Genomic DNA, 27160 nt, shown 5'->3' with positions numbered 1-27160 from the left:
GCGCGGCTAGAGGCGCAGGCGCAGTCAGGCGCAGGGGCTGGTGGGGCCGCGCTCTGAGGACGGACATGTCGGGGGTCCGGGCGGTGTCTCGGCTGTTGGGCGCCCGGCGCCTGGCACTGCGCAGGGCGGTGAGTTAGCGCCGCGGGGCGGGCGGGCGCGGGGCCGAGGTCCCCGGGGCAGGACGGAGCCCGAGGGGCGAAGCGGTCGCGGAGGTCCCCGGGCCCCGGCACGGCCTGAGGCGGGTCTGCGGGGCGGCGCGGAGGTCGCCGGAGGGTGCGGCCGGACGTTTTCGGAGGCCCGCGGGGCTGCGCCGCGGTGAAGGTCGCGACCCCGCCTGCCGCCCCGGGGCCGCTTCCCCCGCCGGAGGTCCGGGGCTCCAGGGTGAGCGTCGCCCCGCCCGAGGCTTCCGCCCGCGTTCGGCCAAGGTCACTCGGACGCGCAGCGGCCGCGGGGGCCCGGGCTCGGGGTCCGGAAGCGCCCTCGGACCTGGGGCGGGTCGGCGGGAGGCGCGTGGCCCCCGCGGCGGGGCTGTCGGCGGAAGCGGGGCGCGGGCAGCGCGGGGGCCGCGCGGGTGGGGCTCCGGGTGTGGCGGGGCCGCGCGGGGCTGCGGCGGCGCAGGGGACGCGGAGCGCTCGGTCTCGGGGAGCGCGGGGCGGAGCCGCGGGCGCTGCGGGCCGGGCGGGGGCGGGGGCGGGTGCTGGTGCGGGTGCTGCGCGCGAGCGGGGGGCGCCGGCGGGCGGGCCGTGGAGGCCGCGGGGCTCCCCGCTCGGAGCGGCGCCTGCCGGGCGCTGTGCAGTCGAGCCGCCAGGCCTGGCTGCAGCCCCGGGTCGTCGTTCCCGCTGGGCTCGCAGCGGCTCCCAGCCCGTGTCGGCTTCGTTTCCGCGCGGTCCGGGTCGGCCGGCGCTTTCCCTTCACGACCAGCGCCCGCATCTGCGCCGCAGCCCTTGGCTCGGGGACGTGTGCCCCTGAGGGCACGACCGACCGGCAGGAGACTCTCGAAATTGTAAAATTGCTCCTCAAATCGGATTCAGATGAAAAGCTCGTGCTCTGTTTTCCGCAGAGAGATGGTATGTAATTTGTTAAAGATTTCATTGTAGTAACTGCCCGCGTTTCAGCCAGCCACGTGTGTGCGTGTCCGTCCTTGCTCAGCGTGAACATTCCAGAAAGAAGAAATACTTAGAGAATCTCACCGTTTCTATTTATTTTATAGTTCAGCTGAAGCGGGGAGGTTTAATGGTCGAACAAAATGGGATCGAGTAGGAAAACCTGTATGGAAGATGCTTTACATATAACGCATCTTCCACGCTGGTTATCGTCACGGGGTTTGATACGTACGAGTATTCTTCAGTTTTCGGAATTAAGATTGTACGGGTGGCCGTAAAGGTCTGGAAACAGACAGATGTAAGAGTTTACTGATACTCCCAACAGAGGTTCAGAGGTTGTGCTGTTCCTGACTAGCAGGCTGTGCAAAAGTGCGCCAGGCGAGGTGCCCAGGAGTGCTGTGCCCCTCGGACCTTGTACACCGCCTGCAGCACATGGCCTGGGCTCGGTGTGTCTCATGTTTTGCCGAGTGAACCCTTGAAACGTCATCAAGGAAGAAGTGAATGTTGTCTTTGTCTGCAGGCTCTGCCATCCCATGGATATGTACTTCAAGTTTCATCTGCTGTAAGTCTCACAGTGTTTGCTTCTCCTATCGTACCAAGAAAAACCCAATACTACAAATGAGAGAATGGAAGGACAGAAATTGATTTATTTTGCCTTTAAATTCCGTACCACACTTTACTGGAAATGAAGTGATTTTTAATCTGTTGATAAAAGACTCTAAATGACGCTCGGGATGTTTTACAAGTTTGGTTTTATAGATTTGAATTCACAGCGGGACGGACGTACAGTGATTTCAATCCATCCGGCACTCCGGAATACAGTGCGGAAGTACAACAGTTACGTGAAGACTTCGGGATAGTCCGAGGGGATAAAAGACCTTTTCCAAAGGGCGCCTGGGCGGCTTAGCCGTTAAGCCTCTGACTCTCGGTTTCGGCTTGGGTCCTGGTCTCAGGGTCCCGGTCTCAGGCCCCACGTGAGGCCCCACACTCGTGTACAGTCTCTCCCTCTCGAAAATAAATAAGTAAATCAACCGACCTACCTACCCACCCACCAACCTTTCTCAGATATGGAAAGAAAATACTCTTTCTACAGTATTAACCCCTAAAAGCTGTTCTCTTTTGTAGATGACCGTATTATTGTTAGTTCTGTATACTTTTACCTGATCAAGAACGCCCAGAGGAAGACATTTCTGGCGGTTTCCCCAGATACATGCGGCTACGTTTTCTGCTGTGCTTACAACAGCTGCAGACTATGGCCCGTCCACGTGCAGATTCTTACCGACCATAGGTCTTCATAGTTGCCTCCTCCGTACACGCTTGGAGACTGGCCAGATTTCCTGTAGCAGGATCGGTCTCTCCCGGACCCTCACAACTTGGTTGTTGTGCCCGTGGCCATTCAGATCCTTGCAGTTCCAGGTTGTCTTCATTACTTGGGGTTAGAGCCGGTGGGTTTCCTGAAGAAGGTGAGGGGGACAGGTGTGCCGCGTTCATGGCCTCACCTCCCCCTCAGCTGGAGGGGGGTGCTCACTGTTTCTGGTTTAATTTTAGTTTGGTATAGCAAAAGGTACTGTTCTTTCTGGCACTGTTACCTTTATATTGTACTTCAAAAAAGTTTTCAAGAACATTTGTATTAAAATTCTTTGACTTCTGTAAGATGTGATTTTACCAATTTTAAAATTATTCTAAAACAAGAATATTCTTTTTAGTTTTTAAATTTTCTGAAAGAAAAAATTGGCTTATGTCAATAAAAGCAAATGTATTTAAAGTTGAAATTGGGGAATTCAAGACTATTGCCTCTATCAGTTCAGATCTATTTAGAAATCCAACAGATGCTTTGTAATGGAGGGTTAGCATTAAGTGAGCTGTTTGTGTCAGTCATTTCGCTCAGAGCTGGAGGAAGCCTAGAGGTTGGAGGCACCTGTACTTTGCGCGTGGCCAAGCCCTCCAGCCTTGGCCTCAGTCCCTTAATCTCGGAAGGAAGGCTTTGCGTTCAAACTGCTCAGTTAGGGTTCATTTTGCATTCTGCGGTGTTCTCCTTCGTGGATTCCCCACGTGTTTGTCCTATGGAATAATTTTTTTTTTTTTTTTTAACCCCACAGAATAAATACCATCTCTTCCAAATGGCAGAATACTTAAAACATCTCTCGCATCCCTTCTGTGGCTTAAATGTACTTAATTTAAATGTACTTAATTCCTATTCTTTATGAGATTGCTAAAATTTTATTTTATTCGTAGTTTTCTAAGATGCAGTCAGCAGAGTGGAAAGACATGACTCATAAATTGGGTCATGTATGTGGAATGGGGCCTCATGTTGGGCTTTGATTTCATTAGTACCACTTTCTTGAGTGAGTGTTTATAGGGTGGGGCATTTAAGCCCAAACTTGGAGAGTTGTAGGGTTTAGCCAGGGAAAGGCCAGAGACACGTGTCGAAGACAGAGGGACACCACCATGGAGTTGAACAGATGGGAGGGGACGTCCCTCGAGCCCAGCACGGATGTGGAGAGTGGGGAAGCAAGGCTGTGAGCGTCTCTAGGCGTGGGGTCCTGGCGTTAACAGTGAAGGGCTGGTCCCACTGGTGCCCAGGGTCGCACAACCAGACATGGTCTTCTAGAAAAGGCGCTTCCGACAGCTGAACTGCGTGGCCTTGCAGCTGTGCGGTGCTCTCGGGTGAAGAGTCCCCGACGCATCTAGTAAAAGTGCTTCCCTGTTCGCAGACTGCCACTTGAGCAAAAATAGAACCTTTCCCATTCTCTGTGAAGAGCCCTAAATTAAGAAATTAACGTGAAGTTGTTCCTTTTCCTCTCTGCGTCTGTGAGTGTCCTCTTTGGAAACAGACTTCGTTTAGGAGAGCTTTTCCTGGGGTGCCAAGTCCGTGCCGGTTAGGCCTGCCCTGGGTCCTTAGTCCTTCCTTACCCCTCAGGGTTAATGAAGCAGAGGACCCCAGCTAAGCTGTCTCGGTGAAGAGGGAGCACCTGGGTGCTGGATGGGTTAATGACGTCAGGGGAGATTTTGATGGCTGATCCTGGTTCAAGACCCTGAATGCTCTCCATCTGTGTCTCAGCAGTGGCCGACGACGTGGCGGACGGGCACCTGCGGTTTTCACTTCACTGTCGACGGGAATAAAAGGTCTTCTGCTAAGGTTTCCGACTCAGTAAGTTTACAACTTCTGTTCCCTTAAAAATGACATCCTTGGTTTGGAGCAGTGATGATCTGTACCAGTTTTCAGTATATTGGAATAATACACAGTTCTGTTTAAAGGAAAACATTCTCATTCCAGTGGTGCTCAAATTATTGTTAGTGTATAGTACCTAGTTGTGGTACAGATGTAAGAACAGTCACCGACACTTCTGCTTGTAGTTCATAGGCATCTATAAGCCAGAGTAAAATTGAAGTCACAGCAGCAAAATCATAAAATACAAATAATAGCTGAGCCCTTTTTACTGTGACAGATGACACAGGACCATGAAGCCACTCGCATGCAGCCTCTTTGTGTTTACTGGTCCTGTTTGCTCTCTGCTGAGGACACATTTTGTTCACAGGTCTTTTCTCATTAGCTCCCAGTAGTTACTGACTGCTAGTGGGCAGCTTCTCAAGCAAGCACAAGCGTGGTCCTGAGACAGGGATCTGGTCCTCAGTGCTGAGGCGGTTGCGCAGATGGACTGGAAATGTGCTTACCTAAGGGAAACCCCGTGTTAACATCCTCATGGGAATCTTGCTGATGGCAGGTGGGAAATCATGGTCTACACTGCACTGTGAGCTTAGAGTCACATAAACACGTGTGTATATATTGCTACAAACATGAAAAGATAATTGAATAGAAAAGCCATATTTAGGGGTGCCTGGGTGGCTCAGTGGGTTAGGCCTCTGCCTTCGGCTCAGGTCATGATCCGGGGGTCCTGGGATGGAGTCCTGCATCGGGCTCTCTGCTCAGTGGGAGCCTGCTTCCCTCCCTCTGCCTGCCTCTCTGCCTACTTGTGATCTGTCAAATAAATAAATAAGTAAATATTTTTAAGAAAAAAAAAGAAAGAAAAGAAAAGCCATATTTAGAACTAATACTTTGATTTGTGTTGTTCTTTGTATCTACAGTTCCTTGCTGAGGCTGTCCCTTTTTTTTTTTTTTTTTAATTTATTTGACAGACAGAGATCACAAGTAGGCAGAGAGGCAGGCAGAGAGAGGGGGAAGCAGGCTCCCTGAGTAGGCTCGATCCCAGGACCCTGAGATCACGACCTGAGCTGAAGGCAGAGGCTTAACCCACTGAGCCACCAGGTGCCCCGAGGCTGTCCCTCTTAAGTTTCCCGGGTGCTACGATGAGTGCTGTCCTTTTGGCAACTCTGTGTGTTGGCCCTGTTGCCTGGGCTGCCCCCGTCACACACTCTGTGGGGCCCCACAGGGTGGAGGTCCCTCTTCGCCGAAGCTGTTCTCATTGCCCCTTCTGTTTTCTCCAAGCTCTTGTGCTGCACCTATGCTCCTTAGTTGATAGGTGAATTGTTCCTTCCCAGATTTCTACGCAGTATCCAGTGGTGGACCATGAATTTGATGCAGTGGTGGTTGGTGCTGGAGGGGCAGGCTTGCGAGCTGCGTTTGGCCTTTCCGAGGCTGGGTTTAACACGGCCTGCGTCACCAAGCTCTTTCCTACCAGATCACACACTGTTGCAGCCCAGGTAAGAGGAGGGGGCTCCGTTCGTGGTTTCACAGTCTCTTGCCACAGCCCTCCTCCTGCCCTGCTCCAGCCCCGTTTGTCTCTCGCTGCTCCTTGCACCCATGTGGCTCCCTCGCCTCCGAGGGTCTGTGCTCACAGCGCTCACACTGCCTTCACCTCCGGCCAGAGCCGCTTCTGGGGCCTCTTGCGTTCTCCTGCTCCGGTTCCACTCAGGTCTCCTTCGAGCACCCGCCTGGACCCCTCCCCACATCACGGTTTGTCTTCACCGCACTCTCCCCATCTGAAGCGAGCTTGTCTCCAGTCTTGCTGCCCTTGGCCCCGAGTCTCGTGTCGAGTCTCGTGTTGATGGCCGCCGCCTCGGTGCAGGCCCCGTTAAGTGCGACGGTGAGGAGCTCTGGTGATGGCCCAGATGCGTAGGACGGAAGAGCATTGGCCTTGACATGCTCGGAGTTTAGGGTGGAGGATAAAAGCAAGGTGAACTGTTACATGGTGATTGTGTAATTTTGTTTTCTTTCTTGGCACACTGGCTAGTATCCCGGTTGAGTATTCCAAAATCACACTGGACTGTTTTTTCCAGTATTTGAAACCATTTCCTTATAGAGATAGCAGAGTATATCGTGACTTCCCAGGAGCCAAGAAAAGCTGCCCTAATTACTGTTGTAGCCTGTAGTCAGTGTCCAGCAACATTCTTCAGGCACTTCACTGCCCCAGTAACTTTGTCCTGAAGTGATGTTTTGTAAACTGAAAATAAATAACATACAGCTTTGGAGAATATATTACCTAAAAGGAAACATGGACGTAAACATAAATAATGCAAAATAGTAGGGGGTTCCGATAGTGCACTGTTAATATAATAAAAAGAGTAAGACGCGGATACCTTGGGTATTGGCTCTGGAGCAAGTAGGCGTAACTGGGTTCGAGTGTGATCAGTGGCCTGGAGGGCCTGGGTGCGCTCCCGCAGGGCGCCTGGGTGCTTGGGCTCCTGGTCCTGGACTTGAGACTTCGAGCCCCACGTTGGATGCAGGGATTACTTTAAGAAAACAAAATTGTGCAGCTGGGATTCCAGGAAGACGAGCTATCTGTGGCCCTGATTTTTCCTCGTAGTAGCCGTAAAATGACAGCCTCTGTGCGTGCACCGGGCCGAGTACTTCTGTGTTATTTTGAGCTAGGTTTTCTCCGTTCTGCTACTCTGGTACTTCACATTTCTACCCGGAGTTGAAGGGGGTGGAGAAGGAGGAGGAAGTAATGTAGTAACTTCTGCTGCATGTCTCTTACAGGATTCCTGGGTCTGTGCTAGGGACTGTTTTCCTGGGAACTAAACGTAATGGGAAATCCAGGCCCAGCAGCGCCAAGTGGGGAAAGGGTTCAAGGGTGGGTTGCTTGACTCAGAAGCCTGGACTGAGGAATAGTTGGAAAACGGGGGGAGGTTCTTTGTGCCTTTAGTTGTGAAAAAGAGAGGGGTACTGCAGTTCTCAGTTGGAGAGGAAAAGTGCAAGCGTTAGGTTTGTCCTGTACTGCCGTTTTCTGACTCGGACTCGACAGTAAAGGCTCCTTTACCGTATGCCCATCAGTACCACTGCGAACATTTCGTCATCAAGTTATCCCAGATAGATTTGTTGAGTACCTTCTGTGTGCCAGGTTGGGAAGTGAGGAGTCGCACACGGAACCTCACTTGACCCTCCAGGCAGCTCGTAGGCGAGGAGCCGGAGGCGGAGGGAGGTCCTGTGACCGGACTGCTCTCCGGACCCTTACAGACTGTTAAGCCAAAGCGGTTGGCTTTCTCTGAACCCAGTTCTGGGGCAGGAGGCAAAGGACGAGCCTGGAAAATGCCACCGGGGCTCCTCCTTGTAGCTTGTAAGGGTGCTCTCTGTTTGCAGGGAGGGATCAATGCCGCCCTGGGGAACATGGAGGAGGACAACTGGAGGTGGCACTTCTACGACACTGTGAAGGGCTCCGACTGGCTGGGGGACCAGGACGCCATCCACTACATGACAGAGCAGGCCCCTGCGTCTGTGGTAGAGGTAGTGTCCTCACGGGGTCCGTTCCTAATACAGAAGAGAATTTGAGGCCGATGGGGTCCGCCCAAAGAAGGGTAACGCGTGGATGGAACGAGGGAAATCTTTCCTGTCGTTAACCATTCAGTTCGTTTTATAACGAAGTTTTTCTCTTTTCCAAACTGTTGACGTTTTCATAGAATGTATTGGTTGGGGGTTTGCAGGTTTATGTTGAAGTTGTTCAGTGTAAAGTAGCCGTGAATGTCCTGATTCCTACAAGGTACCAGGTGTCTGTCTTATGTTTTCCAGCTGGAGAACTACGGCATGCCGTTTAGCAGAACTGAGGACGGGAGGATTTATCAGCGCGCCTTTGGCGGACAGAGCCTCAAGTTTGGGAAAGGCGGGCAGGCCCACCGCTGCTGCTGCGTGGCTGACCGCACGGGCCACTCCCTGCTGCACACGTTGTATGGGAGGGTGAGGCTGCCTTGGGTGCGCGGGTTGATGGGGTACAGTCTAGTTGGGCGTGTGGGGATGAGCCGGAAACAGGCCACCCTGGGGACAGGTCGGATGTCAGAGTGTCAGGCCCGGGGTCACTTCATGAACATCAGAGGAACATGGCCCATGTGTGTAGTAATTGTGTGGTTGTTAATGAGGAGGTGTCTGCTTCAGAAAACGGGACTGATCCTCGTTACCTGCTGGGTTGGAACTGGTGGCCTGCGGCCTGCCACACTTGAGCTGTAGGAAGCGAGTGAGTACTATGCCTCAGCACCTCTGAGTTCCTGAACTGGGTGTTTGCATACTTCCCTGCTCAGACGGGACGAAGATTTGGGGGGAGTCGTTACTGGATGATCAGGGCCTACTTTGGCATAGCCAGGTAATCAGCATTCTGAAGTATCAGAACACTGAGAAGAATCCGTTTTCTGAAGTGTTGCTTCCACATGGGGACAAAGTGTTGACTTACAAATGTCAGGGCAGCAGTGGCTTCTCTGGCGGAGCGCGCTGACAGATGCGTGACCAGATCTGCCTGTCCGGCGGAACGGTGGGTCACACAGGGGAGCCGACAGGTTCGTGAGGGCCCTTTCACGGAGCAGCTGCGTGGTCTGTGGTGTGCGTGACACGTGTGTCCTTACGTGCTGGTCATGCAGCTGAGAGCAGGCTCCTGTGGGTGGTTACACAGCAGCTTCCGTGCTGCGGTTGATGGGAGGCGACCCGGTGCTGTCCTGGAGTGTACGCTGTCCTCACACCGGATCAGGGCCTCGGACCCGTCCACGTGAGCAGTATTGCTGAAGTGTCAGCGGCGTAAATGCCATTGAAACTGTGGGAACCTTGTTTTTCTCTCGTGTTTTTTAGTCCCTGCGATATGATACCAGCTATTTTGTAGAGTACTTTGCCTTGGATCTCCTGATGGAGAATGGGGAATGTCGTGGTGTTATTGCGCTGTGCATAGAAGATGGGTCCATCCATCGCATAAGAGCCAAGAACACTGTTGTGGCTACCGGGTAGGAGTCTGACTTGTATTTCACTTCTCTGGAGGGAAGCTGGGTCTCGGTTTCTTCAAATAAAGATGGAGGCACTATGGAATAGTGGTTTAATCACAGGTACCACAGGTAGTGACCTAACCCAGCAGCACAGTAAGCTTCGCCAGCCTCCGGTCTGTATCTTTGAAGGGGACAGTCACGGCAGCTGCCTCAGGTGGGCAGGGACGTATCCTCCATTCACACCTGGGAGGACCCTTGAAGAAACCGGTCCGGGGAGGCACATGACATTTTCTGGACTAACTACTTTTGCTTTCGTGGGCACTGTGTTTGTACTGATTTTCTGGGGTAGTTTGTTCACATGATGAAAATAAGTAAATTCCATCTCATACACCATCAGTTTGTTATTTTAAACCTTTAAAAGTGTGGATTCGTAGACATTAAACATTTTAGTGTTAACGTAGCACGTGCTTATCAGGAAGTCGCTCGGCACCAAAGTGCTCTGAGGTACAAATGAGAGCGCCTTCGCTGTCGCTCGGGCTCCCCGCCCGGTTGCCCAGCGGGGCACAGACCACAGCACCTGCAACTGCTGCTGGGCCGCTCTGTCCACTCTGGCGCCGTCATAAGGGCAGACCCGAAGGTTCCCTGTGCATCACCGTTCTCTCTCTGCTGCCCGTCTGTTTCCCAGAGGCTACGGCCGCACCTACTTCAGCTGCACGTCTGCCCACACCAGCACCGGTGACGGCACAGCCATGGTCACCAGGGCAGGCCTTCCCTGCCAGGACTTGGAGTTCGTGCAGTTCCACCCCACAGGTAGGACGGGACCACTTGAGTGCAGCGTCTTTGAGCACCCCCCCCCCACGCCTCTTACTGCTCCTCTGCACTTCCCTGCGCGGACAGGTTCCCAGAGCCCAGCTCGTCCTTTGCTCAAGGAGGTTTTTTCCTGCTTCCCCCAAGGCAGTTGAGGGCACCAGCTTGATTGGATCTGCCTCTTGCCTTGATGGAACCTGCTCCAGTCCTACAGCCGTAGAGGCCGGGGCCGGTGCCTGGCACACAGTAGGACCTTGGCAGTGTTTACTGAGTGGGTGTCCTGATAGCCAGGGGGGACGCTGGTGACCAGAGTTGTGGCATGGGCAGATTTCAGGGTTGTAGGAGAACAGCTGTCACAGTAGGAGTGTAAGGTCGGGATGAGCTGTGGCAGACGGGACCCCTGAGGTGGTGGTGACAGACTGCCCAGGTCTGGCAGATTGAGCCGTCTCGGGCCCTCAGACAGTTGAGTGTGTGAGTGTGGGGTTCAGAAGGGAGGTCTGTGCAGGGGGTGCAGGTTTGAGAGAGCCCCTCACCCAGAAGTGACCGCCTCTTGAGAGAGACGAGTCTCATTCTGGACTTTGTTTCTTGTTGCTTTTATAGCCTGTCCGTTGAGGGGACACGACACGTAGCCCCCCTACCCTGCTAACGATCCTGATCTGGGGTTTCTCTCTTTGCTCTGTTGTTTCCGATCCCCGGCAGGGATGAAAATAAAATGTTTTAGGTAGTTTAGTTTTGTTTTTAAAATTTTAAAAAATATTTATTTATTTATTTTAAAGATTTTATTTATTTGACCGAGAGCTCACAGGCAGGCAGAGAGGCAGGCAGGGGGGAAGCAGGCACCCGGCCAGGCACAAGGCCTGAGGCGGGCTCGATCCCAACCCTGAGATCCTGACCTGAGCTGAAGGCAGAGGCTTAACTTGCTCAGCCTCCCAGCCTTGGTTTTGTTTTGTTTTGTTTAAGATTTATTTATTTATCTGAGGGTGACAGAGTGCTCCAGTGGGGGGAGGGGCTGAGGAGGAGGGAGACTCTCAAGCCCTCTCCTCGAGGGGCGCACAGAGCCAGAGTGGGGCCTCTGCCAAGACTCGGACGCTCAGCCAACTGAGCCACTTTAGGTCGTTTTGGTTTTTTTGTTTTTTTTTTGTTTTTTAAAGATTTTATTTATTTGTCAGAGACAGAGAGGGAGCGAGAGCGAGCACAGGCAGGCAGAGAGGCAGGCAGAGGCAGAGGGAGAAGCAGGCTCCCTGCCGAGCAAGGATCCCGATGCGGGACTCGATCTCAGGACGCTGGGATCATGACCTGAGCCGAAGGCAGCTGCTTAACCAACTGAGCCACCCAGGCGCCCCAGGTCGTTTTTTTAATTACTGTTTTTAACTCAAAAAATGTCTGAAGATTCTGAATTCCACTCGTAAGCATGAAGCGCCCGTTACCAGTGAGTTTAGATAGGAACTTTCCAAGCTGGTTTGTCCTACCTTGTCACAATTCCGTGGCACAAGGAGACGCTCTAAAATGAAAATGGGCACCTGGGTGGCTCAGTTGTTCGGCCTCTGCCTTCTGCTCGGGTCCTGCTCCCGGGGTCCTGGGATGGAGCCTCACATCGGGCTCCCTGCTCGGGGGGAGCCTGCTTCTCCCTCTCCCACTCTCTCTGTTTGTGTTTTCTCTCTTACTAAGTCCCTGTCAAGTAAATAAATAAAATCTTTAAAAAAAGAACAGAAAACATGAATTTAACGTGCTTGTGTTGAAAGTTTAAACAGTTGTCATGGGAATTCTCGGTCTCCCGCCCTGTGCTTTTCCTTATCGGGACTTCATCTTATCTACTGTAGATATCTACTAGAATCTTATCTACTCTTCCTAATCTTTCTTTTGTTTTACTCTAGTGAGGGCACAATGCCCTTTGCCTGCCCTTTTCCTTTCCCCAAAAATATCTTGAAAAAAATTTGCGTTTGAAATCTAGACCTAGCAGTTGTTCTGTTAGAAAGAGCTAATTAATTGGGTTCTTTGCAGGTATCTATGGCGCTGGTTGTCTCATTACGGAAGGGTGTCGTGGAGAGGGAGGCATTCTCATTAACAGTCAAGGCGAGAGGTTCATGGAGCGCTATGCCCCCGTGGCAAAGGATTTGGCGTCCAGAGACGTTGTATCTCGGTCCATGACCCTGGAAATCCGGGAAGGAAGGTCTGTGTGCTTATCTCCAAAGGTGTCTGAGCCCACACACACGTACACGCACACCCCTGCTTTCTCTCTTGGTGGCTGCTGTTTGCGTCTGCATCTTGACATGGGCTGGTGTGACTGTGTATGAGTTCCAGCACCTCCTCCCAACTGGGTAGTTTGCGTGCAGCCGCCTGCGGCCCTCTGACTGACTGTCACTGTCATGTTGCCCTAGAGACCAGCTTCTGGGGAGTTGGGCTGGTCTGACCTAAATCTCAAGTCTGTGCAACATCGTCTGTGTGCATGTGAGTGTTGTGACAGAGACAGACGAGCCGGCAGTCTGAAGTTAGGGTGTGGGCCGCGGGTGCGGCTTGGGGACCCGCTGAGCGGGAGCCGGTGGCGTTCCCTGAAGCAGCGTCGGCTCTTCAGTGTCCGCGCTGCCTTACTGCGGTGCTTCTTGTCAAAGTTCTGGGGTTACGGCCTCTATACACGTTATATTTGCAGTATTTGCATTAGAAGGACCCATTTATCAAGGAAAACACACTGTGACTTCCCAAGACCGGAGTGTGAGCCGGTGAGGGCCGAGTGTCTGTCCACGTTCTGGCTGTGTCCCAGCACGTGGAGTCCCCTCTGGCCAGGGTAGGTGCTCGGAAAAGACATGAAGAATGGATGACCGCAAGTGAGGGGACATTGCCTACAGCCTGAGAAAGTGCGACCTGATACACTTCAGTGACTTTGCGGTCTCACATCCTCTGTATTTACCGTTCTCTCCCCCCCCCATGATGTCCTCCTCCCCAGAGGCTGCGGCCCGGAGAAGGACCACGTGTACCTGCAGCTGCATCACCTGCCCCCGGAGCAGCTGGCCATACGCCTGCCCGGCATCTCGGAGACGGCCATGATCTTCGCGGGCGTGGATGTCACTAAGGAGCCGATCCCCGTCCTTCCCACTGTGCATTATAACATGGGTGGCATTCCCACCAACTACAAGGGGCAGGTGACCAAGCCGGGACCCTTCCACGGGGCGGGGGGAGCAGGGCAGGAACGACAGGCCCACCCTCACAGTTGTCCCTCTGGGCCCAGAGAACACAGAAACCTCGTTCAGATGTTTCCCTCAGCACAGTCGCCGCTGGAGGGCAGAGCAGGGCCCGGGCACACGCCAGCGTTCGCCCTTGCTCTGCAAGGACGAGCAGTCACCAGTGACAGTGACCCCTCCAGAGCACACGGTTACGGACACAGTATCATTTGCAGCTTTTCCCAGTTCATAGTTTATTTCCCGGATGACCTCCTGTACTTTTACTGTGATCTTGTGAACCCTATCTCCTCGCAGCACATACTTGAGGGTGGCTTGCAGGCCACCCAGGGCTTTTTGGTTGGTGACTTTTTTTTTTGCCTCTCCTCAGATGAGGTAGCTGGGGCGCTCCTCCGCACTGTGTAGACAAGCCATGCGCCATACTCCCTTCCCTTCCTCGGAATCCAGAGCTGGAGGGGGGGCAGTCAGGTGGGGAACGAGGCTTGGAATGAGCAGTCAGCGTGGGAGTGAAGTGACAGGTGTTGCCAGGGAGTCCTTCGACCTGAGTCTGCCTGGGGTGGCTGAGCGTCCGGGTGCAGACTCAGGGCTCCCTGTAGACGACAGCAGGTCTGGTCCTTTCCTGCCGTCCTTCCTCCGGGCCTGCAGGCAGACGCCCCCGTCCTGGGAAGGAGGGCTGTGCAGACCGGGCTCCTGAAGCCCGAAGTCTTCCTTCCGCAGGTCCTCAGGCATGTGAACGGCCAGGATCAGATCGTGCCCGGCCTGTATGCCTGTGGGGAGGCCGCCTGCGCCTCCGTGCACGGTGCCAACCGCCTCGGGGCAAACTCGCTCTTGGACCTGGTCGTCTTCGGCAGGGCGTGTGCCCTGAGTATCGCAGAGTCCTGCAGACCCGGTACGTGTTTTCCTCAGGGACTCAGGCTGTTTCGGGAAGTGATAGGTTACCGTGTCTTGATTTGTTGGAAATCTGCGGAGTGATCATGGAGGGTGGTTTGGTTTTTCTGCCTTAAGTGAAGGGACCGTGATTCAGAGATTTATATTGTGACAGACGAGACTGGACACAGGCTGGGTGAGGGTCTTAACAATTTAGAGGTTAGCCTGGTTTTGGTCAGATCTTGTTTTGTGGTCGTTAATGTTCTCTTTAGAAAAGTCCCTGTGAGGGAGTGGTTTCGAGAGGAAGTGTGCCACATGTGCTTGCTTGTTACCGATCACTACTTGCAAGGAAATCTTTCAGACAGTACATGTGACTGTATGTAAGTTCTCAGTACTTATGGAAAAGTAACTTTTGTTTTTCTAAAAAAAAAAAGTAAATGATCTGTTAAAGCACAACGTAATGCACACAAAGGATTGGGCACAGGTGTCCCTGCCGCGTCACAGCGGTTTTCAGTCCGTGACTGTGTCCTCTGGTCACTTAATAACCTGAGGGAACAGCGCCCTGCGCTGGAAGCGTGAGTCCCGCGGGGGGCAGGACATGTGCTGTCCCAGTGAGCTCCCAGAGGTCTCCGTGTGGGTTCCCGTGGCCCGTTCGCTCAGGACTGCGGGTGACAGGAAGACACCGTTCCCGAGGGTAGGACGGTGGGATCCCTGGGCTCTGCTCTGCCCATTAGGCTTCACTGGTGGTGACCGTGCAGTCGCAGTTCTGCCGTTTCTATGGAACAAGAGCTCTTTACGGATCCTAAGTTGGGGGAAGTCTTACTGTCCTGCTCGTTGAACGCAGCCCTCAACATCACGGGCCTCACTCGCCTTCCTGCCTGCAGTTAGCAGGTGCGTGTGACAGACGGTTACACGTTCAGACGCCATCTCCCTTACTCCGACCAAGTCGCTGATGGGCAGAGGTGGGGCCCTGTCCCTGTCTTTGCTGTAAAGGCAAGTCAGATCCCCTAGTCTGGTAGAGAATCCACAGCCCACTGCACTGCAGCGGTGAAACCTGAAATCTGATCTCCGAGCAAAGCAGAAAGTTCGAGCTTCCCTTTGTTTGAAAATGACAAAAAGGAAGTTTTATTAAAATGTCTTGTACTTCAATATATGAAGGATTGATACACATTTCAAAAAAAGTTTTTTAAGTTAGTGATTAAAAATGGAATTAGGTGCTCATCCGTGCAGTAGCGCGAGGGACCCCAGACGAATCGGGTCATATGATCCGGGCTCACGAGGCTACACACGTCAGGTTTTACTTGCGTAACATAATGGAAGAGACAAAATTGGAATAATATGGTTCAATGGCTGCTGTCCTAATCACAGTGGGCCTTGCACAGCTCTGTTTGGCAAAATACGCAAAACCACACCAAAAATGATCCTGTACCTTAATTACACTTTTTTTTTTTTTTTTTTAAAGATTTCATTTATTTGACAGACATGGAGAGAGAGAACACAACCAGGGGAGTGGGAGAGGGAGAAGCAGGCTTCTTGCTAAGCAGGGAGCCCTGACGCGGGGCTCCTTCCCAGTATCCTGGGATCACGACCTGAGCCAGCCAGGTGCCCCGTACTTTACAAATTTTAAAACCTGAAAGGGAAGGAAAAACGTTGCTACATCCTCCCAAACATGAGAATTTTAAATGTTCTGTACCCTAATTATGTATCCTATTCGGTACCTGAATTGTGATCGTTACGGGAACCCATACCTGTGTCAAAATTTGTAGAATTGTGCACTTAGAGAAAAGTAACTTTGGTAAATGATCACTTTTCAATTTTTAATTTTTTTTATTTTAATTTTTTAATATATTTATTTTTTTAAAAGATTTTATTTATTTCTCGGGGGGTGGGGAGAGAGCGAGCACAGGCAGACAGAATGGCAGGCAGAGGCAGAAGCAGGCTCCCTGCTGAGCAAGGAGCCCGATGTGGGACTCCATCCCAGGACGCTGGGATCATGACCTGAGCCGAAGGTACCTGCTTAACCTACTGAGCTACCCAGGCGTCCCAGTATATTTATTTTTAAGTGGGCACCATGCCCACTGTGGAGCCCAGCACAGGGCTTGAACCCACAACCCTGAGCTCAGACCTGAGCTGAGACCAAGAGTCAGGTGCTTAACTCTCTGAGCCACCTGGAGCCCCAGATGATCGCCTTTTTTAAAAAAAACATTAACAAACAAAAGCGGAGACTGCAGCTGGCCTGGAAGAGCTGGGGTGGGTCACCCGAGAGACTGCTACTTCGCCCCTTGCGGAGCGCGGCTGGGAGCAACCCTGCTGTACCCGCACACCTTTGCTTCCTCATTTCATACCCTCTCCCATATTACCCACTGAAGAAAAGAACATTTCCAAATGTCATTTAAAGAAGAAAAAGCTTTAAAAAATTTTAAAACATTTTAAAATTTTAAAATATTTTAAATTTTCGGGGGCACCTGGGTGGCTCAGTCGGTTGAGCGGCTGCCTTCAGCTCAGGGCATGATTCCAGGATCCTGAGATCGAGCCCCACACTGGGCTCCCTGCTCGGTGGGAAGCCTGCTTCTCTCTCTCCTTCTGCCTTCCTCTCTGTCCACTTGAACTCTCTCTCTCTCGCTCTCTCTCTGTCAAACAAACAAACAAAAAAATCTTTAAAATATTTTACATTTTCAAAACATTTATCTTTTTAGAAAAGTCAGAGAAACATACCATGAGGTTTACGTAAGCAGATGCAAAGGTCCGAATCAGCAGGAGAGTTTTTTAAACATGCCTGGCCAGGCCCGCCCTCAGCCCTGCGTGAGGACCGTCATTGGTGGGGGTGGGGCACGTTGGCAGAATTTTCGGAAGGGGCTCGCTATCGTGAAGGTGCCAGTTTTCCGTTCAATGGAGTGATAATGCGTAAATCTAATTTTTAAACTTGGAAATGGTGTCTGTTTTGTTCAGAGATTTCTTACTGTATACCTACTCCTTGCCAGAGTTTGACTCGGTGTTTACCCTTTGGCTCCAAGTCAGTATGTGGTGCCTTAGGTCTCCGGTGGTCCAGGCGGAGTATCAGCTCAGATTATGTGTACATCTTCCAAACTCCATTAAATTCTAGCATTTTGTCTGTGTTTCTTAGGAGATAAAGTTCCCCCGATCAAACCAAACGCCGGGGAAGAGTCTGTCATGAATCTTGACAAGCTGAGGTTCGCTGACGGAAGCATAAGAACGTCAGAACTGCGGCTGAGCATGCAGAAGGTGAGCGCCGCACACACTCCACACGCTCCAGGGGCAGACCGTGTGCCCACAGCCCTGTGCCAGGCTCGGGGCCAACAGCAAAGGGACACATTCCACCCTGAAGGCTGGAGGTAGCCGCGCAGGGCAGAGACACAGTCCTGTCACGCGTCCCAGCTGCTCGCATATGGCTGTCCCCTCCTCAGACCCTCTCTGCTGTCGGGTGTGTGTCAGAGCCTAAAAGGGGAGGGACGGTGCAAGGTCTGAGGAGCTCCGTTCCCAGCTGGGATCTCCTTAAAGCCCTACGCGTCTCATCTCCAAGAGGTTAATGCCCCATCACACCCAGCCTCCAGCAGCTCTGCGAGAGTCTCTGAACTGGGCCCATGAAGCCGCTAAATAACAGCAGGAGGAGAGCGGACTTTGGGCTGGGGGGGGCGGTGATCTGATCTGCGCACTGGTGGTCGTCAGGGCATTTACTAGATCAGCAAGTCTGATGGGATCTTCTCTGGGTTCCCCCTGTGACCTTGGAGCCTGTTGTCTGACTAAAAACTGAATCTTAATTTTATTCAACTTCAGTTTGCCCTAACGCACTACTTGTGGCTGCTGCATTGGATAATGTGGGGTTAGATAAACACAGCCCATAAGACTGCTAGACGTCCACCAGTGTCTTCAAATACAGGGATTCCTGGTCCATGAATGGGATCTCTGTCCACTTAAAATCATGTTCAAGGATTTCTTTGTGGAGGCGCATTCTGAAAAGAAGCCCCTTGCTTTTAGTCATATGCTGAGGGGTCTTTTGGGGTCACCATCAAAAGAAAAGTGTTGCATACTGCTACTTTTATAGGACTGTGGTTCTGTGTTTGGGCAGGCTGGGCTCCAGGGAGGCTTCCAGGGAAGGTGAGGCACATGGTGCCAGTGAAGGACAGAAGTATGTTGAAGAAAAGCAGACAAGAGGTGCTGTGCAGGACTTCCACAGGGTACTGACCCAGGAGTTGGAGGCCAGCTACGGCAGATGTAACCATTGCCCTGGGTCTTGGAACTTCTGTTTGGGGGTGGAAATGGTAAATTCATGAGGTATTTTGAAATAGGAAGTCCTGGGGCATTCCCACCAAATAAGACACATACAGATCTTTGTGGTGTTACGTGCCTGTGACAGTTGAAGATGTTCTAAGTCATAAATGCATTTAAAACACCCCTAGCTTACTGAACATCTGCTTCACCGACCTCAGTTGTCAGCCGGCAGTAGGGAAAACTCACCTGCCACAAAGCCTGTTTCATAGTGTTGTCGACTGCCTCGTGTGACTTGCTGAATACTGAAAGTGAAAAAACGGCTGTATGTGTGTGGACGGTTGTTCACCCTCGGGGTCGTGGGGCCGAGTGGTGGCTGCAGCTGCGGCCAGTGCCCAGGGACGCTGAGGGCACGTGGCTAGCCTGGGCGAAGAGGAGGCTCCAGGCTACGGTGTCTGTGAATGCAGACCGCTTCTGCACCGCTGTGAGGGTGAGGAACAGGAAGTCAAGCCATCATGGGTTAGGGACCTTGGAAATTGTTACCTGCTGGGCCAGACTCCGGTTGTCTGAACAAAATCCTCCCTTCTTGGAGTGCACACTTGGTTGGAGGACTGATTGTTCTGCTGAGTGCAGCTGATAACAGTAAGAGAAAAGAAGCAAGGTATGTATTGAAAGGGAGCAGACGAAAGTATCGTCATTTACAGATACATAAGTAAAAAGACTAGTAAAAACAAGAATGAACTAAGATGTCTGTATAAAAGATTCCTCAGTAGCTTTCAAGGATGTTTGCAATAATCCACTTGAAAACTACCGCGTTCACAGCACAACCAGAATTTACAACGTCCTAACCCTGAAGAGGATGAAAACGTGGGCACTGAAGAACGTAAAAGAATTCTAAGATAGTTTTTTCCATTTGCTTGTCCTGAGAAGCCAGGACACTTGATGGTGGGCGTTAAAATTTTGAAATGATGTATTGTTCTGGGGCTTCTGAGGGGCTCAGTGAGTTAAGCATCTGACTTGGGCTCGGGTCACAATCTCAGGGTTCTGGGATCGGGCCCCGTGGCAGGGATGCGGTTCTTCGCCCTCACTTGTGGTCTTGGTCTCTCAATAAAATTAAAAAAAATAAAATTATGTATCATTCTAAAGAAAGAGATGACATGCCTGTTAAATAGAACTAAATCAGCAAGCTTTATTAGCTTGTGGTAGAGGTGAGTGCACAAAGTGCAGTCTAGAAGTGGGCCAGGCCCAGTGATTGAGCACGGGGTAGAGGGGTTTTTCAAGACTGATGAAAGGCCATTCAGTAGGTGATAGGAAACAAGGGTGGATCCAAAAATAAATGTCAGGTTTATTTCATGTCATATTTCTTAAGAAGCCGTACAGGAATTTGATAAATGAGTGGTTTTCTGCATTTCCCAAGGCTCTGACCTCTCTCTTCATGACCGCCCACCCCATGCTCTCTGCTGACCACCTCAAGCTCAGCACTCATTAGTTTGTGTCTCCAGCGGGCTGTCTGCTGACTCCTAGAACGTCTGCCACCAGATCTCGAGAGTGGAGCTAGTGTCTCCTTGGGACTTTGAAGGTAGAGCCCTTACGCCCTTTGTGCTTCCGCTCAGTGCAGCGCGCCTCAGAAGTCCGTCTGCTTGCGATCACAGATCTGGCCGAGTTCCACAGACTACCTCCCCGAGATGCAAACTGTTCAGCTTTAATGTATGTGGATCTAAAGACATATACTTAATGGGAACGTAGAAGCATTTTTTAAAAGCTTTCATCAAAACTGCATTTTAACATCAATTTATGATAAAACTGTCAATGAGGCAAGTACAGAGGGAGTGTACCCCAGTGTAGCGAGGCCGTATATGACGAGTCCACAGCTAGCGTCAGACTCAGTGGTGAAAGCCGAAAGCTTTTCTCATCCCGGAGCCACGACAGAGAGGTTCACTGTCACCACTTGATTCAGCACAGCCCTGGAAGTCCTGGCTGGAGAAGTCAGGCAGGAAAGAAACCAAGACATCTAAAATGGAAAGGAGGAAGTAAAAGTCCCTGTTCACAGGCATATCAGATCACATGACACAGACGCTACCAAAAAACTTAGAACTAGTAAGTGAATTCAATAAAGTTGACCGATACAAAATCAATACATAAAAATCTCTTGTTTCTGTTACACAAATAATGAACATTCAGAAAGAGAAATTAAGGAAATAATTCTGTTTACAATTGCATCAGAAAGAATGATTTTGACCAAGGATGGGGAAAAATCTGTACACTGAAAATTGTATAAAGTATTAATGAATATAGTTGAGGACATAAATAAGTGGGAAGATCTTCTGTCTCATGGACTGGAAGAAGTAATATTATAAAATTTCCATATTACCCAAAGGTGTTCACAGACTCGGTACAGTCTTTATTAGAATTCCAATGGCATTTTTTACAAAAATAGAACAAACCTAAAATGTATATGGAGCCACAAAAGATCCTGAATAGCCAAAGCAATCAGAGAAAAAAAAAAGCTGGAGGCATATCTGTCCCTGATTTCAAACTATGTTACAAAGGAATAGTAATCAAAACAGTAAGGTATTGGCCTAAAAACAGACCTCTGTAGATCAATGGAATAGAAGCAAGCTCATTAATAAACCAGTGTATATGGCTAATAATTTACAACAGAAGAGCCAAGAATATCCAGTGGGAAAAGAACGATCTCTTTAATGGTGCTGGAAAAACTGAACAGCCACGTGCAAAAAACTGACTCAAAATGGATTCAAGACTTGAATGTAAGACCCGAGACCATAAAACCCTAGAAGAAAACACAAGCAGTAAGCTTCTGAATGGCGGTCTTGGTGGTGACTTTTTGGATTTCACATCAAGAGCAAAGGCAAGAAAAGTAAAAACAAAATGTTGGGACCACAGCAAACTTAAGCTTCGGCACAGCAGAGGAGACCAGCAAAATGAAAAGGCCGCCTATAGAATGGGAGGAAATACTTGCAAATCATGTATCTGATAAGGGACTCCTATCCCCAAACACACAAAGTACCCCTACAACTCGGTAGAATACAAACAACCTAAGAAATGGGCAGAGGATCGGAACAGACGGTTTTCCAAGAAAACATGCCGTTGGCAAACAGACATGAAAAGATGCTCAGCATCACTCATCGTGGGGGAAATGCTAATCAGAATCACATCATTTCATGACACCTGTCAGAAATGGTTAGTATCAGAAAGACCGGAAACAGGAATGTTGGCAAGGATTCGGAGAGAGGGAGCCCTCACGCACTGTTGGTGGGAATGCAGGCTGGTGCAGCCGTGGTGGAGAGCAGTGTGGAGCCCCCCCCCCCCAGTTAAAAATAGAACTGTGTGATCCAGCAATCCCAGCCCTGTGTATGTCTTCAAAGGGAATGAAAACACTAATTCCAGAAGATGTCTGTGCCCCGTGTCTATTTCAGTGTTGTTTACAATAGCCAAGAAGAGAGGTGTCTGATGGTGGATGCACGGTTACCAACGATGCTGTGTACGTGCTGTGTACAGCACGCATGTACGCATGTGGGGTTGTGAGTTTGAGTCCCACATTGCGTTTAGACATTGTTTCAAAATAAAATCTTTAAAAGTAAAAATGAAACGCACAAGAAAAAGTCTGAAGGGTTTACCAGTTTTAGAGCTGGCTTCACGCCAACTGAAGATTTACAGATGATACTTCGTGTTACAGTCGATGCAGAATCACGCTGCAGTGTTCCGTGTGGGAAGCGTGCTACAGGAAGGCTGTGAGAAGATCAGCCAGCTCTATGGAGACCTGAAACACCTGAAGACCTTTGACCGAGGTGAGCCGTTCGTGGGGCCCTGGGTGTACTTGGGGCGCGGGTATCTGCGAGGCTGCCTCAGTCCTGTGTGTCCCTGTAGTGCTGACTTAACCCTGTCCCTGCTGTGTGGGTGGATGCCGGCAAGCCCACAGCCGCAGCCCTGAGGACACATCTGACTGGATGCTGTCTCTGGTGGGTGCCTTGTGTGTCCCCAGGAATGGTCTGGAACACCGACCTGGTGGAGACCCTGGAGCTACAGAACCTGATGCTCTGTGCGCTTCAGACCATTTACGGAGCAGAGGCCCGCAAGGAGTCGCGGGGCGCTCACGCCCGGGAAGATTACAAGGTGCGTCCTCACAGCACATCCCAGGGGCAGGTCATGTCCTCTGTCCGCTGGCATTGCTCAGTCCCTCACCGTGCACTTCGGTACATTTCACTCCGTGTTCCCAAAAGTAAATTGAAAAAATGCTTTTTTTGCCCCTCTGATAACTCTCATACTTCGGTGTCACTGTGTCTGGTACCAGCATGACTTTCTTGCCTCAGACCGGCCTCTGCTCCTGGCAGTGGCGTCACAAGGAGCCCTCCCGACTTTCCCTAGGTCGGAGATTAGCCCGCAGTCTGTGTACTGCGGCCAGAAAATGTTAACGATGAGTAAATGACTGAGGCCGGACCTCATCTTGGTCTGATTTTTCTTTTTTTTAGATTTTATTTATTTGAGAGAGAGTACGCACGCACGAACAGAAGCAGGCGGGCGGAGGGTGAGGGGAAGGGTGAGAGAGAAGCAGACTCCTTGCCAAGCAGGGAGCCCAGTGCGGGGCTGGGGCCCGATGCGGGGCTCGATCCCAGAGCGCTGAGACCATGACCTGAGCCAGAGGTCATGAGACACCCAGGTGCCCCTGAATGACCTGATCTTTATGCAGAGTACAGTTCAGATTCTTCCAGACAGAGCGCTCAGCATATGATGGGAAAACATTGAGGACATGGGCACTTGAGGGCAAACACCGCTTTCCAGACAGATAGGCTTTGGTCCGGGACAGTGTGGTGGAGCTGGGAGCAGCCACACCAGTCAGCTGGGCACAGGCGAGTGGGAAGATTGGCCCCAGCAAGAGGCCGACATTCTGAGTCACTGTGAAATTTTATTAATTTACCTGCCGGCCACTGAAGCTGGATTAGATTCAGCCTGATTAAGCACATTGGTCACCTGTACTGAGAAGTAGACGCCTCCCCAGCTATGGGTCGGTTGGCAGTTCGTGTGGCCGTGGTGAACGAGTTTCTGTTCAGTCACAGCAGTTGGGCAGGTGGAGGCTGCTGGCCCCGGAGAACTCACCCCTGCTGTGTGTTTAGAAAGAAGGGAGGGTGCTGCAGCCCCGCTTGCTCCCGGGTTTGTGTTTTATTTATTCATTTATTTTTATAGAAAGCTGCTTTTGGTACACTTCTGTGTTTTAATTTTTATTCTTTTGACTTTTTTTAAATTTAAATTTTAGGTAGTTGACACATGTGCAGTATTGGTTTCTGGATTAGAATTCACTGACTCCTCACTTCTATACCACACTCAGTGCTCATCACAACAAACGTCCTCCTAATCCCCCATCCCCCACCCACCTCCCTCTGTCAGCCCTCAGTTCATTATAATTTTTAAATCTTACTTTTAAGTAATCTGTACCCCCAGCACGGCGCTGAAGCTCACAGCCCCGCGCTCCATTGGCTGAGTCAGCGGTGCCCCTGGTGTTTATTTAAAGCAGCTCTTGTATGTCTTTAACATTACCGTGGGTAGGCTATCCCTTAATAGAATTCAGCTTCTTTTTAAGAGTTTTTGAGCAAAATTTTAATGTAATTGCTTAAAGTGAAACATTTAAATGAAAAAAGCGAAAAGAAATTGAAATCTCCCAGTATATGAGCAAAAAGACAAAGTATTTGATGAACTTTTAATTGCATGAAACATCGGGCTGATTTGTGCTGAGGAGGCACTGGGGTGAGCGAACGTTTTGCCCGCACGCTGCGGGATGGACGGGGCTCCGGGAGGCTGGCCGCCGGCAACATGTGACGGTCGTCTCTCTCCGTCCCCTTGGAGTTGGGGCTTAATTGCACTTCTTTCGTACTCTGTGTTCTTCTAGGTCAGGTACACACAAGATGGGTTTTCACTAGGAATTGTAGAAGGGAAGGGACATGGGTTGAAGAGTGGGCTGGGGAGGTCCCGCTCTCTGTGACCAAGGTCTGCTTGGGACAGTGGAGACCTCCTTGTTGAGTGGGATCTCGGGGGATTCATATCAGACTAGTCTCCCGTGTATCATTTTAATGAGTTTGCCCTGGTTTCCACTTATATTACCCTGTTAGAGAAATAAGAAATTTGAAGTGTAATTGTTATTGGCGTTTTCTGAAATAAAGTTCCTTTCTCGGGCCTCAGGAGCGGATTGACGAGTATGATTACTCCAAGCCCATCCAGGGGCAGCAGAAGAAGCCGTTTGAGGCGCACTGGAGGAAGCACACCCTTTCCTATGTTGATGTCAAGACTGGGAAGGTATGTAGGGAGCGTGTTGTGCTCACGTGTGCACTGACAGTATGCAGTCCCACACGGGCTGCAGTTCAGCGTCCGATGGGCTGGGAGAACCAATGGGGTTTTAGTTGACGGGTGACAGATTTGAGACACTCCTGGAAAGGACACTCGGGCTTCTGCCTGGAAACAGAATCCAGTGTAGGGGGTGGTTTAAGGGCTGGCCTTCCACAGCTTTAGCCCGCAGCAGGGAGTGAGCACCCAAGCCTTGGTGTGAGGGGAAGGGATGATGATTCTGGAGCCCCTTGAGAGTGAGGACAGGGGATAGGAGTGGGACAGGAAAAGACTCCTTTTTTTCCCATTGGCCGGACCACCTGGGAGCAGCCTCCGGTCGCCCAGGGGTATTCTGTGCAGCCAGTAGCATTGGCCTGGGCGCAGAGCAGGCAGAGGAGGGGGTGAGGTGGGCAGAGTCCTAGGAAGAGCCAGTGTCAGTGCAGTGGAGGCTCCTAGTCTTACTGCAGCAAAGCATAGTTCACCCATTTGGCATTTCTGCTGGGCATTAAGAATCAGAAATAAGACATAAAGTGTTTACCCTCGCGCCCTTCCGGCTTGGAAGGGATGGTCTTGATCATTTATGTGAGTCTGCAGAAACAACGTTGTGCATCACTCAATACGGAGAGCCTCAGGTGTCTGTTGTTTTCAGGTAGGCAGTAACTTCCTTAATTTTGCATGAAGGCTCTTTTCTGGCAGTGTAGAGAAAGAAATCAGACGTCCCTCTCAGGACAGTCCTGTTTTGAGTAATGTTCAAGGCTTTTCACAATTAGAAAAGGAAGTATAGAAAGTACAAAAATAGAATTAATTTTTGTAAGCTGCCCAGTCAGAGGTAGCCTTCATTGCCGTTCTGAAATATTTCCTTCAGGTTCTGCATGTGTGTGCGTACACGTTTCCTTACGTGTATGTATATAAATACAAGCAGGAAAAACGATTTGTAAATACATAGTTTAAACGTAATTAAAGAATGATAGTTGTATGCAGGGTTTCACTTCTTGTCCATTTGTGTAAAGCATCAAGAATTTAATACATTGTTTTAATTGCTGTATTTCATTACATGGATTTACCATAAGTTATGGGGCTGGTCCCCTGTTGTGCATTTAGATGTTTTTTACTTTACTGAAAAATACTCCAGTGAGTCCTCGTGTTTTTAAGTTCCTGAAATATGTCTGCAAATAACTTTTGTAGCTAATTTTTAAAAAAAGGCACAAGACAATGCTATTTGTATGGTTTTTGTTTTATTGTCGTGTCTTCTTTTTAAGGTTTCATTGGCATACAGACCAGTGATCGACAGAACTTTAAACGAGGCCGACTGTGCCACAGTCCCTCCGGCCATTCGCTCCTACTGACGAGACCCGAGCTGACCAGCTTTTGTAATTATGTATAATAGCTCGTGCGTGTCTTCATTTCCTGATTACCTTTTTAAAATCCGTACTCAAGCGAGTAAGGAATGCCTTTGGACTAGGGATCATCTACCCGGTGGCCGGAAGCTTGCCGGGAATCAGCAGCCAGAAGTGTGAGTGAAGCCTGCCTTTATCCTTTGCTTCATTCTTGTGAAATAATAAAACTGGGCCTGATTCTTCAATAAATCATAAATAAATTGCAAACTTCTATCTCCAAGTCCATTTAAAGCTTATACTGTTTAATTTGAGGCATGTTTGTTGACCTAAAATACTGAAATCCAGAAATCTTATATATATTAAGTAAAAATGAATTTTGGTGTTGACAGCACATGAAGAAAACAAACATTTCCTTCTTGTTCTTCGTAAGCAAATTGTTTAATGGGTGACCATGTGTCCTGAAGTATTTAAATAGCCAGATACTAAAGGAAACAGAAGTCAGTGGGTTTCTTCCTTCCCAGCTTGCTTTCAGGTGCTGGTCTGGGTCCCTTTCCTACTTCGTGCTTGTGCGGGGCTGGCTTCCCTACGATCCGGCCCGAGACAGTCAGGATCATTGATTTTACTGATTCTCAGTTGTAGGGATTGTCTGGTAATTCCGTAAAACATTCACGTGTTCAGAGCTGACCTCAGTTGTCCCCGAATCCTCTCCCCTGTCTCCCCCACAGCAGCCACTTCAGTTTTCTTAGTGTTTTAAGAGAAAAAGAAAGCAAACCTGTATGTGCATTATCATGCACACCTTGTCTGCGTATCTGGAGATCATTTCTTCTCATCAGCGGGTCTTCCTTCTTTTGGCTGCATGAATGTTCCTTACCCTCCAGTGGTGGACGTTTGTGTTCTTCTCAGTATTACGGTACCACCGAGAGTAGCTTCATGTGTGAAGTTCTTTTCTTTGAGGTGGATCCTAGAAGTAGAATTCTGGGTCCAAGGGTAAATGCACATGTTCTTTTAGATGATCTCAGATACTCTTACCCAAATTCTCTGTGGTGGAGAGTCCCTACAACTTAGCAAAAAAAGAATGATAGCAAGTGTTTGGAGATGTTTGGCAATCATATAATGAGAAATTTTACCTTAAATATAGCATTTTTCTTTTTCTTTCTTTCTTTGGTGGAGGTTAGCGTTT

General features: G+C 50.3%; 1 protein-coding gene across 3 annotated transcripts; it reads left to right on the top strand.

Moving 5' to 3' along the window:
* The first annotated feature begins 12 nt into the window (after positions 1-12).
* SDHA (succinate dehydrogenase complex flavoprotein subunit A) lies at positions 13-26247 on the top strand. Of its 3 annotated transcripts, none has more exons than XM_044234566.1 (15): positions 13-128; positions 4168-4254; positions 5604-5765; positions 7642-7785; positions 8068-8232; positions 9109-9257; positions 9922-10046; positions 12045-12213; positions 12985-13180; positions 13934-14105; positions 17208-17326; positions 22008-22119; positions 22314-22444; positions 24503-24616; positions 25903-26247. In XM_044234566.1, exons 1-15 carry the CDS (start codon positions 66-68, stop codon positions 25987-25989), a joined length of 1995 nt encoding a protein of 664 aa, XP_044090501.1. In that variant the 5' UTR covers positions 13-65; the 3' UTR covers positions 25990-26247. The 3 variants fall into 3 exon arrangements, with proteins under 3 accessions (XP_044090501.1, XP_044090492.1, XP_044090510.1); XM_044234557.1 differs by having other exon boundaries at positions 4165-4254; XM_044234575.1 differs by lacking the exon at positions 13-128 and adding an exon at positions 1017-1067 and having other exon boundaries at positions 4165-4254.
* Positions 26248-27160: the final 913 nt, after the last annotated feature.

Source organism: Neovison vison, chromosome 1 (assembly GCF_020171115.1).
Source record: "Neovison vison isolate M4711 chromosome 1, ASM_NN_V1, whole genome shotgun sequence".
In the NCBI taxonomy this organism is placed as follows: Eukaryota; Metazoa; Chordata; class Mammalia; order Carnivora; family Mustelidae; genus Neogale; species Neogale vison.
Note: the sequence above shows the minus strand (reverse complement) of the source record. Positions and strands in the feature narration are given on the sequence as shown.

Coding starts and splice junctions, on each gene's coding strand:
- SDHA (XM_044234557.1), top strand. CDS start 66: ATGTCGGGGGTCCGGGCGGTGTCTCGGCTGTTGGGCGCCCGGCGCCTG. Junction 9,258..9,921: donor AACACTGTTGTGGCTACCGG/GTAGGAGTCTGA, acceptor TCTGTTTCCCAG/AGGCTACGGCCGCACCTACT. Junction 17,327..22,007: donor TGCGGCTGAGCATGCAGAAG/GTGAGCGCCGCA, acceptor TTCGTGTTACAG/TCGATGCAGAATCACGCTGC.